Source organism: Pelmatolapia mariae, linkage group LG7, assembly GCF_036321145.2.
Source record: "Pelmatolapia mariae isolate MD_Pm_ZW linkage group LG7, Pm_UMD_F_2, whole genome shotgun sequence".
Lineage (NCBI taxonomy): Eukaryota > Metazoa > Chordata > Actinopteri > Cichliformes > Cichlidae > Pelmatolapia > Pelmatolapia mariae.
The window spans coordinates 5,710,862-5,729,764 of NC_086233.1; the positions used below are offsets into that span (position 1 = coordinate 5,710,862).

The 18,903-nt window shown below is 41.1% G+C and overlaps 1 protein-coding gene across 1 annotated transcript; it reads left to right on the plus strand.

Annotated features, from left to right (window-relative positions):
- Window positions 1-4,192: 4,192 nt before the first annotated feature.
- On the plus strand, window positions 4,193-18,255 carry LOC134630537 (ovochymase-2). The gene is made up of 14 exons (XM_063477889.1): window positions 4,193-4,207; window positions 5,318-5,415; window positions 5,517-5,689; window positions 6,685-6,780; window positions 6,865-7,043; window positions 7,205-7,406; window positions 8,908-8,940; window positions 9,031-9,121; window positions 9,610-9,743; window positions 11,238-11,381; window positions 11,746-11,870; window positions 11,961-12,054; window positions 12,133-12,264; window positions 18,006-18,255. Exons 1-14 carry the CDS (start codon window positions 4,193-4,195, stop codon window positions 18,146-18,148), a joined length of 1,659 nt encoding a protein of 552 aa, XP_063333959.1. The 3' UTR covers window positions 18,149-18,255.
- The last annotated feature ends 648 nt before the right edge of the window (window positions 18,256-18,903 follow it).

The following is an 18,903-nucleotide window of genomic DNA, read 5'->3' on the forward strand; positions in this document are numbered from 1 at the left end:
ACAAAAGATGGACGTAGCTACCCACAGGTTTGTGAACTCCTGTTTAAAAACCCTGAGGTGAGTGTGTTCCCGGTCGCCATCTTGGTGTGATGAGTGAGGGTCGATACTGATGGTGATATCCTGCACAAGCCACCTTTTTTGAGTCTCAAGGCCTTCAGGACACGTAAACTCCATGTGAATCTTTCGTGCATTAAAAATGTTTTTCGGACTATTCATAATGCAGCCGCTCACACCAAAAGCATACTCAGAATCAAGCTCGATTCTTCTGATTTTTCAGATACAAGTGAACAGATCTAACTAATCGGATCACTGCATTTGGCAACAAGGGAGCTCGTACCTCAAATCGCACAGCGGTAGAGATTACACAGCAAGATGGAAATAGTAACCTCAGACACAACAAAACAAGATGTTGCTTGATGTTGACATAATTTTATTTTTACAGTGCATTTGGTGTGTGTACACATTACACAACAAGGTCAGATATGGATGATTCGGCATGTTGTGTCATTTTTTCATTACACATGCGATGTGTAACGGCCTTTAGAATGATCAAAACTTGCAAAATGGATTTAATGTTTCATTCAGTATAAGTAATTTACTACGTCAATAAACTCACTCTGTAGAAACCGGAATTCTTTTTGCAACCACAGACATCAACCTCTGGTGGAATTAAAAGAGATGCAGGTTTAAGGCACTTACGCTTCACTTTAGGATCTGAGAATTAAATGGATCTTTTATGCTGTCTGTGCTTTATACGGTCAGCAAATCTAGTTACAAAGTTATCATGAAGCTGGTAGTTGGTGGAGCCCAAAGCAGAGCCAGAAGGCAGGGTATATAAATATATTAACCCAAGAAGTTAACATCTTGCAGGAGCTCTCCTCTCTCCAGGAACTGACTCTGCACTTGGGGAGAGATATAGGAGAGGTGGAGGAAGAACTCAGCCTGGGTGTCTATTGTCTTGTGTATTCTGGAAGATAAGTGGATGATGGGGTGGGTGCAGTTTTCTCTGTGGTGGGGTCGGGTGGGCTGTCCTGGGCTCTGTGGGGCCAGGCGGCGCTGCTGAACTGGGCCCCGGTCCGGATGGGCCTGGGCCCCCTTTCCCTGGCGGGTTGCGGAGTATGGGGGTGCCTACTGGGGTCAGCGGGGGAGCTGGCCCCAGGGAGGGGCCACTTGCCCCTCTCTTCCTTCCCTCCCCATCTCCAGCTGCCTCCCTCTTCCCGCTCCACCACAATCACCCACACATGCAGGGCCTTGGGGTAAAGGTGTGTCACCAGGGTGCAGGGGAGGCATCCCCCCCCCCCCTCTGTCCCCTTCTGGCTGCCTGTGCCTCAATTTTATCCCACAACTTAGACATTCACATTACTCACACTCTCATAACACATACATATAGGACCTTGGGGGTGGGCTCGCTACACGTCATCCAGAAGACCATCAGGGTGTACAATCTCACCCCTGGCATCGTTGCCCACCTCTCAATTTTAAATACACGTAGACATTTAGGGCTATCAGGAGGGGCTATGCGCTTACCTGCTGCTCTCTGGCCTCCATGCCCTCCTGGGTTTTAAATGCACCTTAGAACACACATGCATCAACACTACATATGAGCGGGCGGAGGGAGGTTTGGAGTCTTCACACCCCCCCGTTCTCTGCTGCCTGTTGGAGCGGGGGGACTAGGAGGAGAAGTTGGCCGTCCGATTGGGGTCTGGAATGTGCTGCTGCGGAGTCGGGGCGGCCTGCTTCTCTCCACCCCAGGGAAAAGGGTAACACTACCTGGGTCTGGGTGCAGTTTCCCCCTCCAGGGGCAAGGGTACCTAGACCTGGGGCTTAGAGTACGCTTGGGGAGTGTGATTGTGTGTATAGTGTCTCTTTATGTCTGTCTCCACGTTGGGTGAGTGTTGAGTAATTGCATACGAGAGCATGAGGGTGGGAATGGATGTTTGTATCTGTGTGTACCTGTTTGTTTGTGTCTATATGTCAGGTCGGGTATCAGACGTCACCTCTCTAGGGACATCTCAGGCCCTCCATGGTATGGAGGCCTATTTCCCCCCACCACTCCCCCTGCTAGTGGCAGACGCCCTCAGACATCGGTGTGTTGGTGGTTCTTTGTGTCCGGGGATGGGCGTCCAGGTACCCACACTGGCTCACTCCTGGTGGCTGCTTGTCGGGGCCTGGAGCCTGGGGCTCGCTCGGGCTCCTTCGGGGGTGGGGTGCCCTCGGCCTCTCGGCCTGGGGCTCGGTCACTCTGGCACAGCTGGCTGCCGGCGGAGCTCACGGGCACGTCACTGCAACCCCCCCTGGCTTCTGCTCCGCGGCTGCTGAGAGACCCCTCATCTGGGGCTCTCCTCAGCTCTTTCCGGGATAGTGGCGCGGCTGCCCCTCTGTTGGTCTTCCTTGGTCTCTTTGCTCTTGGGGCCTCTGGATGTCTGGAGTTTGATCTCCTCCATACCTGCTTCATGCCCTGGAGGACGGGGCTGTGGCCCCCCACACCCTCTAGCAGATCATTACATGAAGGAATCTTTTAAATACAAGCGCGCTCATGCTCACAGGTGAACACACGGGTGCTCACCCACACAAACGACACCCTTTTGGGCTCCTACCTCAAAGCACACTGTGCGCTGTCAATCTTACGTGCTGCACAATAATATTTAATATTTAGTATTTACTGTTATATTCACATAGATCATCGCGATGATGTTATTTATTATATTGCTCTCTTTTTCTTTGTTTGTTTTCTCTTTTTTCTTTCCTAACAGATGATCCAGGTGATTGATATATGTATTTTTTGTCTGTTTGTTTTGTTGGTTTTTGTTTTTTGCCCTTTATCACCGTCCCTCTTCCCCACTGTTTTTCTTTCCCTCTTTCTTTTTCCCTTTTCTTTTCCCCAGTCAAGCCTGTCCCGTGTTCAGTAAATGAAAATAAAATAAACAATAAAAGCAAAGGTGAATCAAATAGACCATTACGGCAAGGCTGGGATGGTCCATTTGGTAAAGTAAATCCGTTGGACATCTTTCTTTGCCTTTAGACAATAATTCTGATGGCAAAAGAACCAAACGAGACAGGCAAAAAAAACAAAACAAAAAAATAAATAAATATATTAACCTAACAGATTATTATGATCATACCTGCACACTCATGTCTTCCTGGCTGTTAATGAAACAATATGAGCAGCTTTGGATGAAAATCTGTTTTTACTTGTAACCCACTGGTTTTAGTTGGAACAATGTATTTCTTAAAATATCTACAGTACACTTTCCTTTTGGGAATACTCTACTGATACTGCTACTTTACTGATATGGGACACTCGGTGTGTATCTAATTTCCACCTCTCACAGAGCAGAATACTCCCCTGCACTTCTCAGTCATTTGCAAATGTAACTGGGAGAGGAAACTCTCATATTGAGGTATTTTTTGTAGCACAGGTTAAGAAAAAGAGAAACGTTCTCACAGTTGTTTCTCACAGTGCCGCTTTCTGGTAAGTAAAATAACTTTTCAACTGCCTGTTGTGATAACAAAAACGACAAAGTGACAAATGCGATCAGGACTTGTTATTTTTAAGCTTTTACAACACGTTTTTTGACCAAGCAATACAGTAAGTGGTGTTAATCTAATATCCAATAAAGCAAACATCTCTGAAAATGAGATTTTTGTGTGAAATTTTAAAAATGTAAATATTTTTCTGAATGTCAGATGATTCAGAGGACTCATTCACAGAGGCTGCAGCTTTGACACGTGGAAGATTTTGTCCTTTTATTTCTCTGCTTTTCCTGTTTTTCCTCCTCTCTGTCTGCTTTTACGTCAGCACTTCTTTTCACACAGGCTGTGCGGCAGTAAGTGTGCTCTCTCTGTCCTTTTGTGCGTGTTTTATGACTGTTTCTCCCCCTTGCAGGCTTTACAGCTGCTGCCCTGTTTTTGAGGCACCAATAACACTCTGCACACCTCACCACAGCTGACCTTGAGATGATAAACGCATTCACCACTTTTCTGCAACTAATTTTTACTGCGACATTTGAACTCACCAATCACCATCATGGCCAGCCTTTACTGGTTTGTTTGTGAGTATACCCTCACATCACACTAGTCCTTATAAACCTTTTTGTCTGCCCAGTATGAGACCTTTTCTCCATGCTTGGGTTAGTGATGAGGACCACCGCCGCTCTGCTCTCTCTGTATTTTTGGGTAAACACTGGCATCCATGCTGCTCAAACAGGTGAGTAATAGGATGGGTACTGAAAAAAGGAACACACAACCTTTCATGTCTTAAAATGACACAGAGCTGAGGGAAAATGTTGTCAGTGGTCTCAAAAGTATTGATGCTTTCTGTTAGGTTCAAAATGTGGAATTTCTCAAGTGTGGAACCCGACGGTTTCCTCTCTGAGGGTGGTAGGAGGAACTGAAGCCATGTACGGATCACACCCGTGGTTGGTCAGTTATTTAGTTCTTCTTTCAGGTTTCTCTCTTTCTTTCTTTCTTTCCTTTAGCTTAGCTGTCTTATCTGACTGCTATTTTGCTTATCTTTAAAGATGCATATCAGTGGTTAAAGTTATTGTTGAAGTTTCCTTTCTTGTTCACCCCTGATGGTTATCACCGGCCATGCAGGCTCACCACGTATTCTGTCCTTCACAAACATGACATGGTTGCTCATGCTGGTTTTTCCTGAGGATCACTCAATGACAAAGAGATGGGAGTAACCTTTTACACTGTGAACCAAAAAAAGACAGCTCCATGGAATTTTGTGGATAAATTGCTTCGTTGCTCAATTGCTCAGTTTAACCCCTTTAATGCCTAGTATATCATATTTGACACATACAATCTTTTGAAAGTTTTTTTTAAAACTTCTAAATCATCCGTGTGTTTTTCCCCTAGAAAAATGTAAATAAATGACACACAAAATAAATAAATTACACACACAAAAATATAAAGTATGTAGCAAACAAAATACGAATTGAAACTTATATTTTTTTAATTGTCAAAAGGTTCAATAAATGCTTCACTTTCAAAAAAAACTATATTTCTCTGGTTATTATTTAATGGTTCAGGCTTTAAAGGGTTGCTATAAAAAAAAAACCTTATTCAGCACCACAGTCCTGCAATTTGAGAGACTGCAACTTTGTTTGCTCATCATTTTAAACATTTAAACTTCACACATCTGCTGCACTTTACATGACTGTTGCATTCACGGGTCTGTATGAAAAAAGTGTTATTTTTAAGGCTGGCATAGCAAACACAAAGAAAAGGGTAAACCAGCCTTTTGTTTTAGTGACAAACTGACTTATGCTGTTGGCTCTGCTTAATCTTCTTATGGATCGTCTGTCCTCAGGTTTCCTTCCAAAACAGGGGCTCTCATTTCTGTGGAGGATCCATCTTGAGTGACTGCTGGATAATGACTGCTGCACACTGCTTCACATCTTTGTCAAAGTATAAAGTGTTATGTCGCTGACATGACTTATAATTGAGCAGAATTGAATGAACATTTTATGTAACAGGAATAAATGATAAGCTTTGAATGTTCTCTCTAGAGAGTTTCTCAGTGGTGTGAGAGTCCTTGTTGGAGAGTTTGACCAGAGAGTACACGATGAGGAGGAGCAAGTCTTTCTGGTCAAGTCTGTCTCAGTCCATGAAAAGTACAACCCTGCTCTGCCGATGAACTATGACATAGCTCTCATAGAGCTGAACCAACGCATCCAGATGGGCAAGTTTTCTGTTCACATTGGTTCAAAATCAAATAACGTGTCATACTGATCACTGTGTTCGACTCAGAGACTCAAATAAGTGCCTTAAACCTGCATTTTGGGTCATATTGAGTAAAAAATCAAGTCTACTGTGTAAATTTCAGTCCAGTTCCGCTCATTTGCCGATGATTTGCAATTGAGTCGATCAGCATGTTTTCTCAGATCCACACCTCATCTGTCACATCTGGTTTCAAGACATCAATATGGTAAAGGAGAAAATGCTCTTTTGTGACTTTGCAAACTAGTGAGTTATTACAGAAAGCTATGTGGCTACAAATGGATCAAATCAACTATAAAAATAGAATTATATCTTTTGTATCAACCCTTTCTATCAAATTAAAAAAAAACAACAATTTCTTCTGGATTATTTCACAAGAACCGGGTATCTGAATCTAGGTGGGAGGTCTCTGTTATATTAGAAGTTTTCTGACTGCACTGAATTTTTAAGTTTGAAATGCTGGGATGGTGTGGCTACATGGTGTATGGTTAACACATTCACCTAACATGTGACCACTCGTTGTTTGAGACAAATTCCTCAAGAGTTGTGAGGAAGATCGTCTGACCAATCAGGTATGCAGATCTGCTGCAGTGACCCTTTGCAAAGAAGGGAGCAGCAGACTGAAGGTCAGTGCAGTTTTAATATGTAATGGCTCTAAGATGTCGCTTCAGATCCTCAGAGCACAGTGATGTGCATGCAGTCTGCAGTCTGCATGCTTGCTTGAAGCATCATAGCTCGTCACAGGACACACATAGCTAACATGCAAGCAAGTACAACTTACAGATTCTTTGTCAGGTTCAACAATGACAAAAGTCACACAAGGACACTGCTGAGAATAACATTCAAGCATGATGCAATGATATGAAAACAGAAACAAGGAATGTTGTGTTTCTGTTGTGTTTTGTACTTTCGGGCCACCATGGTTTTTAATTTGACCTGATGTGACTTTTTCAACAGGAGCTCGTGTCCAGCCGATATGTCTGCCTTTACCTAATGACAATATCCTTCCTCAGACCACTTGCATGACGGCTGGATGGGGGAGGATAAAGGAACGTATGTCGTTTTTCTGACTTTTAAATATTGTTCAATTAGACTGGAGCTTTTTAATCTATTCCAATCTATGTAACTGTTTCTTAGGGGGTCGTCTTCCTATGGTTCTGAGAGAGGTGCATTTGGATTTGGTTGACCGAGCCAAATGTAAATATGTCCTCCAAACTCTTAAAGGTTCTATGATGAACCAGAGACTCGTCCGGCCTCAGCCGAGCATGACAGTTCTGTGTGCCGGCCCAGAGACAGGAGGGAGAGATGCCTGTCAGGTATTAAAAATCTTTTCATTATCTATAACTTCTGATTTTTTCTCCATCCTCACAGATGCTCTATTTACAGCACAATTCAGTGCCGTAAATCAGTCATTCTATCCCACTGAGCTTTAAATAATTGACTCATCCCTTGACCCACGACTTCATCCTCTGTCCAGGGAGACTCAGGAGGTCCTTTGGTGTGTCCAGCAGGGTCAGAAGGTCATCGCTGGGTGGCGCTGGGCGTGACTTCCTGGGGTAAAGGATGTGGTAGGAGCTGGGGAAACAACAGCAGCCGCCCCCCTTCCAAACGAGGTTCTCCGGGGATTTTCACTGACGTCAGGCTGCTGCTGCCTTGGATCAAGCGTAAATTGAGAGAGGGTAGGTTTTGATACAGCATATACAGCATATTTGCTTCTAAAGAGTGTGATACACATGGTGTGTCACATGATAACCATATATGGAGGTAGTACAGTGCTGGTACAAAGTGGCTATTACACCCTGAGATCCATCTGATAACATCTGAATGTCACTTTGTATTTTAGTCAGGGACAAACTTAAAAAGTAGCTAAAGCTTGTAGAAGTATATTGCAGTAAATATGTCTCCACCCACATATCAAGGTGGTGAGAAACCTGTTTTCCTAACCTTTAAAGTGCTGCTTGGCCATCAAAATGTGATGTAACAGACAGGAATGTAAACAATGTCTGTTTATTGAAATATCAGGAGATGAAGGTAAAGATTCTTTGTTTCCTCATCAGCAATCGATTCAAATATGTTCTTAAAAAACAGACCTTCATGGCGTAATATACAAACACACTTGCCTTTTTGACATTCCTTTAACTAATCGCCCAGCTTTCTAAGTGTTGTGAGTACAGTACTGTGAAAAAGCACTGAGTCACCTTTCCTTTCTTTATACTTTGCTTCCAAGGAGCCAGACTTACTTGTAACTGTTTTTAAAGAGCAGTCTTAATAGCTCTCCCGGCTCTCTGAAAGCCTTTCCAAGCTTTCCTTTATACAGTGACTTCTTTGTCACTCATTTTCATTCCAGCCCTTGTATCGGACCATTATCAGAGCAGTGCTTCTTTCCTCTGAAGAAAACCACTTAACACTGTCTAAACACAACAGATAACTCAAATAAACAATAAACAAAATTTAAGATGTATCTGATACTTTGTTACTAGTGTTTGTCCCAAAAATGTCTCATTTGTTGCCTTTCTGTAGTTGGATCTATAAAAACAATAACGTATTATTTCCCGTTTTCCAAGCAGAATATGAAGAAATGAGGGTTGGCTCAGGACTTTTGTACAGTATATGCATAGCATGCAGTTCAGTGTGGAAAAGCCTCTTGTATGTGTCATCCCTGTATGATGATGTTAGCTTTCACACAGTGTGTGATGCACAAACATGAGCAGCAGATTGCTGTCTGCAGTTCATTTAGCAGCTGCTGCTGCTATTAATATTTAACATGATAAAATTTAAAGCTGTTGCTTCTCCATATGGAGCCACTCTGTGGATCCCAACAAAGACAACTTTTGAGGCTGAGCTTTATCAAAGCATGCTGGACTTAATCTGATGCTGTCATCATGGTTAGAACAGATTTTTATTATTATTTTTATGAGAAGAAAAGGTTACAAAAACCAAGTCTGTAGGCATTTTTGAATTGTTTAAACTCAGCAGTGTCATTCTGAAAATTAGGAGAAAAAAACATTTTGTATTGAATAAATATGAATTAATTAATTAGAAAATTTTAGATTACGTTAATCTGCGGTTTAACTCTGTGGGTTTTTGTCCACAGTTCCTCCAGAAACAAATATTCTGATGAAAGATGAAGTTCTTCCATTTATATTTATGTTCTCTCTTTCATCTTTCTACTTCTTTCAGCTGAGCACCAGCAGCAGACAACGGTTTCATCAAGTGAGTTATCTTTCCACTCATTACACCAACTCTTGTTCATCTATATTTCATAATGTGCTCATGCTTCTTTGATGTTTGCGTGTGTCTCAGGACTCTGCAGTGTGAGAGATGGGCCTGTGTCTGACATTAACGGGGTAATCAAAAATCCCAGGCTCCATGGCGATCGCTACGACAACAACCAGTGAGTGACACTTCAGAGAAGAACTAAGTGGCGGTACTAACTGCTGCTCAGTCAGAATCAGTGTAGTCAAGAGAACACTGTATTTCCATCTGTAGTGATTTATGTTTGAGGCCATTTATGTGCATACATTTAAAAGATGGCAGAGAGAGCAACAACCAGTCCATGCAACAGGTGTGATATCAATTAATTTTGATGCAGACTGAATGGACAAGCTGAGGTGGAGATGGGTTATGAGGTGGCTTGCAGATATGCAGCCTAAAGCAAATTAATCAGATGTGCTGATATGAGCGGTCAGAGATCAGCCGATCTGCCAGAAGCTGCCCGAGCTAACGCCATGCTTAATAAGATAACTGGCAATCAATATTTCTTATAATTCTGTGAGGATGAGAAACTCTGAAAAACTAACATTTGACTTTTAGCTCAGGATTATATGGATGTAAAGAAGGAAAATACAGTACCCTGGTTAAACTGTTCATGCCTTTCCACAGGTTGTGTTTGTGGAGCATCAGCGTTCCTCCAGGTTATAGTATTCTGCTGGAGTTCGATCTTTTTGACTTGGAGAACGACTCGTACTGTCGGTACGATCGACTCACTGTTTCAGTAGGAAGCCATCGGCCTGTTGGTGAGTTTCAAACACCTTCATTTCAGCTTACAGTGCACTGACTTACAATCATTTCCTGGCTAACCTCAACAATAACAACTACTTTGTATGTTGTGGGAATCACAGAGTCTCACAATACTATCATTATATGTAGTCTATTGTAGTAATGTAATGAAAAATATCAATATATGTGCAACTGAAAAAGAAAAAGCCAGTTATTGAGCTTCTGTTCAGTTCATTTAATATGAGCAACCATGGGGGTCATGAAGTAATGATTCTCTTAACTCTTTCACACTTGGAGGCCGATTGGAGGAGTTGTGAAATGTCATCTTTATGGGTGAAAGAATTCAGATACTGTAAGAGAAAGGAATCCAATATACCAGCTTATACTGTACTAAAGATGCATCAGAGCCAGCCTGGACCTCTGGGGATGGCTGTGTTAAGGGACGTGTGAAACATTTCTAAAAATACATTCTTATATATCACTTCTTTGAAATGAGATGTAATATTTATGATATGTCTGGGCTTCATGCAGAAGTGCCCACAATGGCAACCTCAAACCCCGATGTTAAAATACCTTTAGAAAACATGTTGGTGAAAAAAAGAATTTGGTCTCCGCTTTTGTAACAACTCTGGATGCAGGTGAGGCTTAAAATTAGAAGCGTAGCCACACTGAGTGACATGTGATGACACATGCAGCTGTAGCTCATGTCTCTCTGCTGGGCAATAAGTCACTTATTGGGTTTTTTAAAAAAATTATCCTCCAAATAATATGACCTGCTATTTGGCACAGACCTAAGAAAATTGTGCGTCTGTTCTGGTAAGTTAGCCTGCTACAGGTACTAAGTAGCAGATGTAGATGTTGCACCCATTGCCAGTAGGAGCCGATAACTCAGCACTCCACCCTCTCCGCTTCAAATGTGGTCACTCGTGGCTTAAAAAGAAGTGAATATGGTTGCTAAACCACTATGAGGCTTCAAACTACAGAGCCCACAACCCAGTGAGTGGCATTGTGGATGCTATGCCCATCTTTTATATACAGGGTATGTTCCTATTGCCAGTTCAAATAATTTACAAATGGCTGTAAGAAGTAGCAGTTTTTCTGTGGCTGTGAGTTAAAACTGTGCTAGGGTCAGGATGTGGTTGGCCTACATACTGTAGCTTATCGTAAACAGCTTGGCTGAAAACATGAAGCTTCCCACACCTTTGACGGTGTATCTAATTCTTTAACCTGCACATGAACTGATGAATAGGGCTGTAGGATTTGTTTGATGACCATGCAGCAGACCTTGCTAGTAAGCACAGGTTTAGTCTTTGCAAAACACTGAATGACACCCCGACTGCACACACTGACAACGAGAGAATCTTGTTCATGGAATACACATCACTGATTTAAAACCCCTTTTTTTATTTCTAAAAGCACAAACATGAGACTCTCAGGTTTACACATTTGCAAGTAAAAAAAGAAAAGTGTGTGTAAATATCTAAACGTCTTCATGTGCCTCTGTGTTTCAGGGATATTCTGTGGAAGTGTGCTGCCCGGCCCAGTTCTTCTAAATAATTCCCACAATGCCACACTTCTCTTTTCCTCTGATATTAGCAGAGCAGGAAGTGGCTTTGTAATTAGGCACCATGCGGTCAAAGGACACTCTCATCCTGGTGGGAAATACAACATACACTGCAAACATACACCAGCACATTATGCAATCCCAGATTATACACTATACAGCTGGCAGAGTGATGCACGCACTGCGTACTCAGCTCATACACAATTTTAGCTTCTGCTGTGTCTGTGGGTTGTGGTTCTTGTAACAAACAGCAAATTATGCGGGTGGATGCTGCTTGAGACAACAACAGGCTAACTGAGGACTCTAAAAAATACACACACGCTATAGGTTTAAAAACAGCTGCTAATGCTGTGCATTTGTGTGCAGATGAGTGTTTTTTAAATGTTTTAAACTGAACTGTCTAATGTAAGCTAATGTTTATGTGTGTGTGTATGTGTGTGTGTGTGCATGCTCAGGATGTGGAACACTTGTTCTGGTTGAAGATAAGGCTTCTATACACAGTCCAAATCACCCACAAGCCTACAGTAATGACTGTGTCCTCCGCTGGGTAATCCATGCTCCTCTGGGTCATGTGGTTAAGGTGAGCTGCACAACTTACCTACCTGGTATTCTTCTTAAGGTATTACTAGGACATGTTTGATTAAAAGCTGGATGATTTCTATATCTTCAGCTGGAGTTTACTGATTTTGACCTGGAGGAGTCGGAGAGATGCTTGTATGATTCCCTCACTGTCCTGGGAGATGTTGAAGGAACAGAGGAGATTGGTAGGATGGATACATCAAATCAGAATTCATCTTTTTATACCTGTATCACTCAATATCTTGTTGCATTCCTTTGTTTAGCCTTGCTGTGTGGCGGCAGTATCCCTCCTCCTGTCCTTTCCTACCACAGCACCATGGTGCTTCAGTTTACGTCGGACAGCAGCATCACTAATAGGGGTTTCAGGGCTACACTGACATTCATCAGCATTACAGGTACCCCACTGCACGTGTGTTTCCCACCACTGAGTAACTACTAACGTACCAAAAGTCTAGCGATATGGGTTTAGTGGATTAGTGATGGGTTAAATGTAGCCGGCCCGCATACCATTTCAGTGGGCCCCATCTTATTTCCCTGTAAAAGTAAAAGATGTTATGAACTCTGTCCCACTGGAGGCCACTCCACTTACATGTACAGACTAACATGTTGCAGGTGCCAGGTGTTAAACATCTGTCTTGTATGCTGCATATTTCATCAAGCACGACACCAGACTTAATAATTAATCATGTATTCAAAAGTATCCAAGTCATTAATTAATAAAAAATAAAAATGATTCATAAGTATGACTTGGTATTTATTGTCTGTGAATATGATTTTTTCTTCATTCAGTAATATGAGTCTATTAGTAAATAGTAATACCAATGATTGTAAGCCAGCCCAATAATCTGTTGTCTTTACAAAATTTGTGGAGCTTTAATTTAATACTTTAAATGTTGTGTAATTATCTTCATCTACCGTATCCTAGTGAGTATGAGCCTCTGAAAAATGCTGGCCAAAAAGAATAAACAAACATTTACTTTTAAAACAATATATATCACACGTTCCCTTATATTCTTTTATGCCTGCACACTTGAGTTGATGATGGCTGCACTTAAAAATTACCATTAAGTCTGGGAGGTCAGATCGGTCGGCAGCACTCCAAGCAGATCAGCTGATGAGCTCAGTGCCATCTCCCACCCTTTCATTACACATGAAACTTTATCAGTTGTTATATTTCTCGTCTGTTCGGTGCTCGAGTCCTGTCGCCCTGCTCTCTGATGTCTCAGGCCAAGAGCAGAGCATGTCCCCAAATACAAAAAACAAAATTACAAATTGGAGACATTAATTATTTTCTAACTATGGTGTTCCAAATGTAACTGGAATAAAGTTTCATGACTGTGTGAAGGCAGGGATGGTGGACCCAAGAGCAAACTCACGGAGCCAAAAGTGAACTTAAAACTACTCAGCTTAATTGCTGGACAGCAGGCAAAACAGAAAACTGGGAAAGTAACTAAACAAGCAAACAGGCGGGCAGACAAAACACACAGCGGGGAATGACGCGACAACGAGCAGGGAGAGACGCAGACACTAAATACAAGAAGTGAACAGGACTGAGAGGAAACAGCTGGGAGACAGGGCTGACACTGATTACACAGATGAGAAGGAGGAGCACACAAAACTGAAAACACTAACACACAGACCTTCAAAATAAAACAGGAAACTCAACACATATGCAGAGACACAGACTCAGAACTGACAGAACAGGAACAGAGGGAGTACAGAACCGAAACCTAACAAACAGCAAATCTTAACAAAGACATAACCAGAATAAACGAGAACAAAAGATAATATAAACAAACACAAAACACTGAGTCATCAGACTCAGGACATAAAGTTAAAAAGTAAAACCTATAAAGGTAATAATTACCCATGAAAGTATGATACAAATCTTGTTGCATTGTTCTGCAGACCTTCATAACCAAAAGAGGACAGATGTTGAGGATCTGCCAGATGTTTTGACAACTTTTGGTTGGTGCTTTGCTTTTTTTTTATCTTTAATGTGTTTTTTCTTTGTTAATTAAGAAATAAAGAACAGTGACAGTGGCCGGTCTGTCCGTGCTGCTCAGGAGTTCCTGAGCAAGCCATTAAATATTGAGCTGCTGCAGTGGAGCTGCTCGCTGGTCAGGAGTGGAATGAGTGAATAAATGAGTGAATGAATTAATGAATGAATGGTATTTGCCAACTCCAAGTGTTGAGCTTATCCACCGGTGGTGTTATGGGCCCAACAAAGCTGCGTCAGTGGCATTTAGAATGGCAGTAAGACATTTAACACTGGCGTCACAGCTTAAAATGTGAGAAACAACAGTTTGTAGAAAGCAGGCTGATGAACACATTCCCAAAAGACTGTTCAGCTTTATATGTTATCTGTTTCATGAATTTGTCAAACACAGTATTACTTTTTTCAAACAGTCTTCCTGTAGGGCCGAGATAACTGAACTACTTTTTAAAGCTTCGCAACAGATGATATTGTTTCATGAATTCCCTCCTTTGTTTTTGTCACGGTATTTTCCGAGAAATACTCTGTGAAAACTAAATATCTGAGTGCAAGCTGTTCCAAAAATGATACAGAAATGGCTTTCAGTTTATGACTGAGTTCACACCCTGTAGAGCTCTGAGAGTTTCCTGTGAGCTGCTGTTAAAGAGCATTAGACCTTTGGCATTACTACTAGTATGTGGGTGCAACATATCAGTTTTCAGAATCAAATCCACGAGTCTTGATGTAATGCGTCCTCTGAGAGGAGACATGTGCATTCATATATGCTAGTCATTTAGTCAAGCTTTCCATGTTTAATGACTCTACTGACAGAGTCCCTTGGCAGGCTGCCCCTCATGACAACAGCACCTGAGAAACAGGTAGTTCCACCTGTGTGTGTGTGTGTGTGTGTGTGTGTGTGTGTGTGTGTGTGTGTGTGTGTGTGTGTGTGTGTGTGTGGTTCCACCTTCACCTCTCTCACTGTCTCGCTTCTCAGTGTTTTTTTGTTTTTTAAAAACCCTTTGAATTGGGATTCAGATCGGTTATGACCTTTTATTTTTGTTGAAAACATTTTTGGTATTTTTTTTTCGATCAGTTCTGTTTTTCATCAGCTCTCTGTCTCTCCACACTCGTTGTAAACCTGTTAGTTGTCTTTGCATGTCTGCCAGGTTAACCGTCACCACACCCAGTACCTGTGAGACCATGGTGTTGCTTTGCTGTTGCTTTTTCCCAACTGAACCTCATCTTCCCAGTTCTGAGAAAGTAGAAGCTCCACCCCGTTTCAAAGACTTTGATTAAATGAAATGACTCATGATGAATGTAGGTGGCAGGTGTGGTCAGGAAAGAAAGCTAAATGAACACTAACGTGTGGCTGGAGGTATTACAGTATGTTGCAAAATAAGCGCCTTCTTGTCTTTTAAATGTTTGAATGGTTGACGGTTTTCAACGGTACACATGAAGCAAGAAGTAAAAACTGATCAGTCACAGTCACATTTTCAGTTTTTAGCCTCTAAACTTTTATGAAATTTATATTTTCTGTGATTTATCATCACTTCTCGAAGCTTGTTGTTTATTTAATGATAAGTTGGAACTGAAGCCAGACCACTGTTGGATGGAGATCTGGCGGCTGTTGAGGCCCGTTTGATGCCAGTTTGATTTGTCATGTTCAAGAAACCAGTTTGAGCTCATTTAAGCTTCTGACATGTTATTGCTGGACGTCCTCATCAGAAGATGGTTACACTTTGGTCATAAAGGGATGGACATGGTCAGCAGCAATGCTCGGGTAGGCTGTGGAGTTTGAACGACACTCAGTTGGTACCAAGGGTCCCTCGCACTATTACACCACCACCAACGTGAACTGTTGATACAGTTGGCAGGTGGATCAATGTTTCCACATTTTTATGCCAAATTCTGATGCAAACAGCCAAACGTTGCAGCAGAAATCGATACTCATCAGACCAGTGAAAGTTTTTCTTTTATTACAATCTTGTATTGTCCAGATTTGGTGAGCTTGTGTTAATTATAGCCTCAGTTTCCTTTTCTTAGTTGACAGGAGAGGTACCCAGTGTGGTCTTCTGCTGCTGCAGCCCATCTGCTTCAAAGTTTGTGTTCAGAAGTGCTCTTCTGCATGCCTTGGTTGTAACAAGTGGTTATTTGAGCTATCATTAGTACGTCATTTTAGCTGAGAACTCTCACTCGCTGGAATTTTACTTTCTTTCTGTATTTTTCAGACTATTCTGTGTAAACCCTACAAATGATTATGTCAGAAAATCCCAGTAGGTCAGCAGTTTGTGAAATACTCATACCAGCCAGTCTGGAATCACCAGCTGTGCCACATTCAGACTCACTTGAATCACCTCTCTTCCCCATTCTGATGCTCAGTTTGTGCTTCAGCAGGTCATCTTGATCACGTCTATATGCCTAAATCCATTTAGTGATTGGCTGATTAGATATTTGTGTCGATGTGCAGCTGACCTAACAAAATGAGGGGGCAGGTGTATATTTTACCAAAAAAAAAAAGGTCATAGCTATTTGTCTTTCAATCACAAATCCAAATACATTACAAATTAGACAGGGTTCAGGGCTCTCTCTTTTACCAGGCTGTCAGGGAGCTTGTAAACACAACAGGCGCTGAGCAGAGATAAACATCACATGATGCAACAGCACACCACTGTTATGGCCTCATAGCCCCCCTGTTTCCCCCAAAGATTATTTTTAGATTCATTTCACAATATTTAACTGATTTGATATTAAAAGAGGGTGATGAGTAACCTGCAGTGATAACCTGCAGTGATAGCTTTTGACTTTAAAATGTTAAGCATTTGAGATGCATCTTTTGGTTTTCATGCTTCTCTTTGTGCTGCTTTGTGTTTTATATATATACATTTTCACATGCTGAGTATAGAGAGAACCTAAAATATGATTTTTAGTTAATTCATCATCAACCATCGTCCGCAACAGGAAACATGAAAAAGATTCACGTGATCAGCGAATCAAACTTTTTTTCTAGACACAAGTTTTGGTTCAGACCTCCTGACTGAGGCGGCTGTGCAAATGTGTGGGTACAGAGCGCCCTCTAGTGATATTTTAGGGGTACTGAAGGTAAAGCAGTTTAAAAAGTTGCTGTTGCTAAATACCATTTCTGATTCGGCATTTTCCATTTAAATTGCTTTAATATTTGCAAATGTAAAAAAAACAAAACAAAAAAAACAAACATCTCTAGTACTTTTTTATTTCGTGTGCACACAGGCGCACTTTTCAGGTAACGTGCAGATCATCTCAAACAAACCCGTTTTTTAGTTTATTTTCCTTTTTTACTTAAAAAACATCTGCTCTTTTTTAAATGATCTACTTGTTATGGAGGTCAAACTTGGAGCTGACCTGCAGGTTTGCCACAACCATCTGCTGCTGGCTGTTGAGCAGCTACACTGCAGTTTTTTGCTGGCGTGATAACTGTGAAGGTTATTATCCTCCTTGGTATATACTGTAAAATAAGCTGCAGTGAGTCAAGCTTTTATTAGTGATTATTATCAGGTGTTACCCAAAACTTTTTTAAGACTTGAGTTATATCAGTTCCATTTCAAAATATAATGCGCAGATTTATTAATGCAGGAAGAATCTATTGTTTAGATGAGGGGTGTCAAACATAAGGCTCCGGGCCTGAATCAAAGACTCCAATCCAGCCCGAAGAGTGGCTTTGGAAAATGTGAATTAGGACTTCAACTGTATTTTCACAACAATTTTACAAGTTTTACAGCGTTTCCTATTGATAAAGATTCACAATACACCAGAGTAATTAAACTATAAATTTGTGTAATTTTACACATTTTCTTCTTACAAATTAGGCCCAGAGTCATGCTGACAGATTTCTTTCATTTACTACTGCATCGTTTCTTTATCACGTAGAAAAACTGAGACATAATGTCAAAATTGTGTTTCTTTGTCTCAGAGACTGAATGTGTAGTTTAACTTCTTTACAGTGATGGAAACTCGAGTCCAAAATTGGAGTAAAATGATTTGACATTCCAGGCTTAGTTATATTCATGTAGTATTTTGCTTTCACATTATTCCACAATTACATAATGAGATTACGATTGGTTCTTTGTACAGTGATTCTTTCATCTGTCTACATAAATCTTTTTTAATTTAACATCTGTGTTGCAGAACCAGTTGTGCAGCAGTACAGAACCAGAGCTCTGCCTCACCGGGCCGATGTGGACCATGACGCCTCAGTGGATGTTACCTTAAATGTGGACCGGAGTGTAGATGAAGATTACAGCAGTGAATCATCAGAGCTGGCACAGTAACCTGAATGCTTGATCTCCAGTTTTCAACATAATGATAGTTCAAGAACCACACTGGTAGTTTAGTCATTTTGTTACAGAAACCTCAGGATATTCCTCGCACCATTTTGTCATCTTCCTATTTTCTTACCCTGAAGTTATGTTCAAGTATTAAAGACTGTGTTAAAAATCTGCCTCATAATTTTTTGCAGCAATTTGGTCAACATTTGTTGCTTTTAAATCATTTGACTTGACACAGAGTCATACAGAGTGCATTATTCTACCCCGTGCTATGTTTTTATCAGTGTTGGTGACTGTGACTAAACAAAATGATTAAAATGCTGCAACTGTTACTGGGTACAAATAAAATTGGCTCATCTTTTTAAGGATACTCCCAAAGATACGCAGTTAGATGTTACATTGATTTTTATCAATTCCATCTGCCAAAAAACATGATTTTGTAAAGAATAAAATATAGTAGCTAATAAAAGGAATATAGTGGCGTATAACAAAAGACCATGAAGCCAAACTCAACCTCAATCCCAGGAGATCAACTGGACACCAGCTCAGTGCAACACCACATCAGGTGAATATAGTCCTGACTGAGCTATACTTAAGCACAAATTCAATGAACTTGCATCTTACGCATGCATTGCCATAATATGCTCTTGTGTACTTTGCATTTGTAAACATTCTTAAATTATAGAATAAGATACATTAATCCATGCAACATAGTTCAACATTAAAATACTATTGTTTTAATGCATATGCATTCAGTG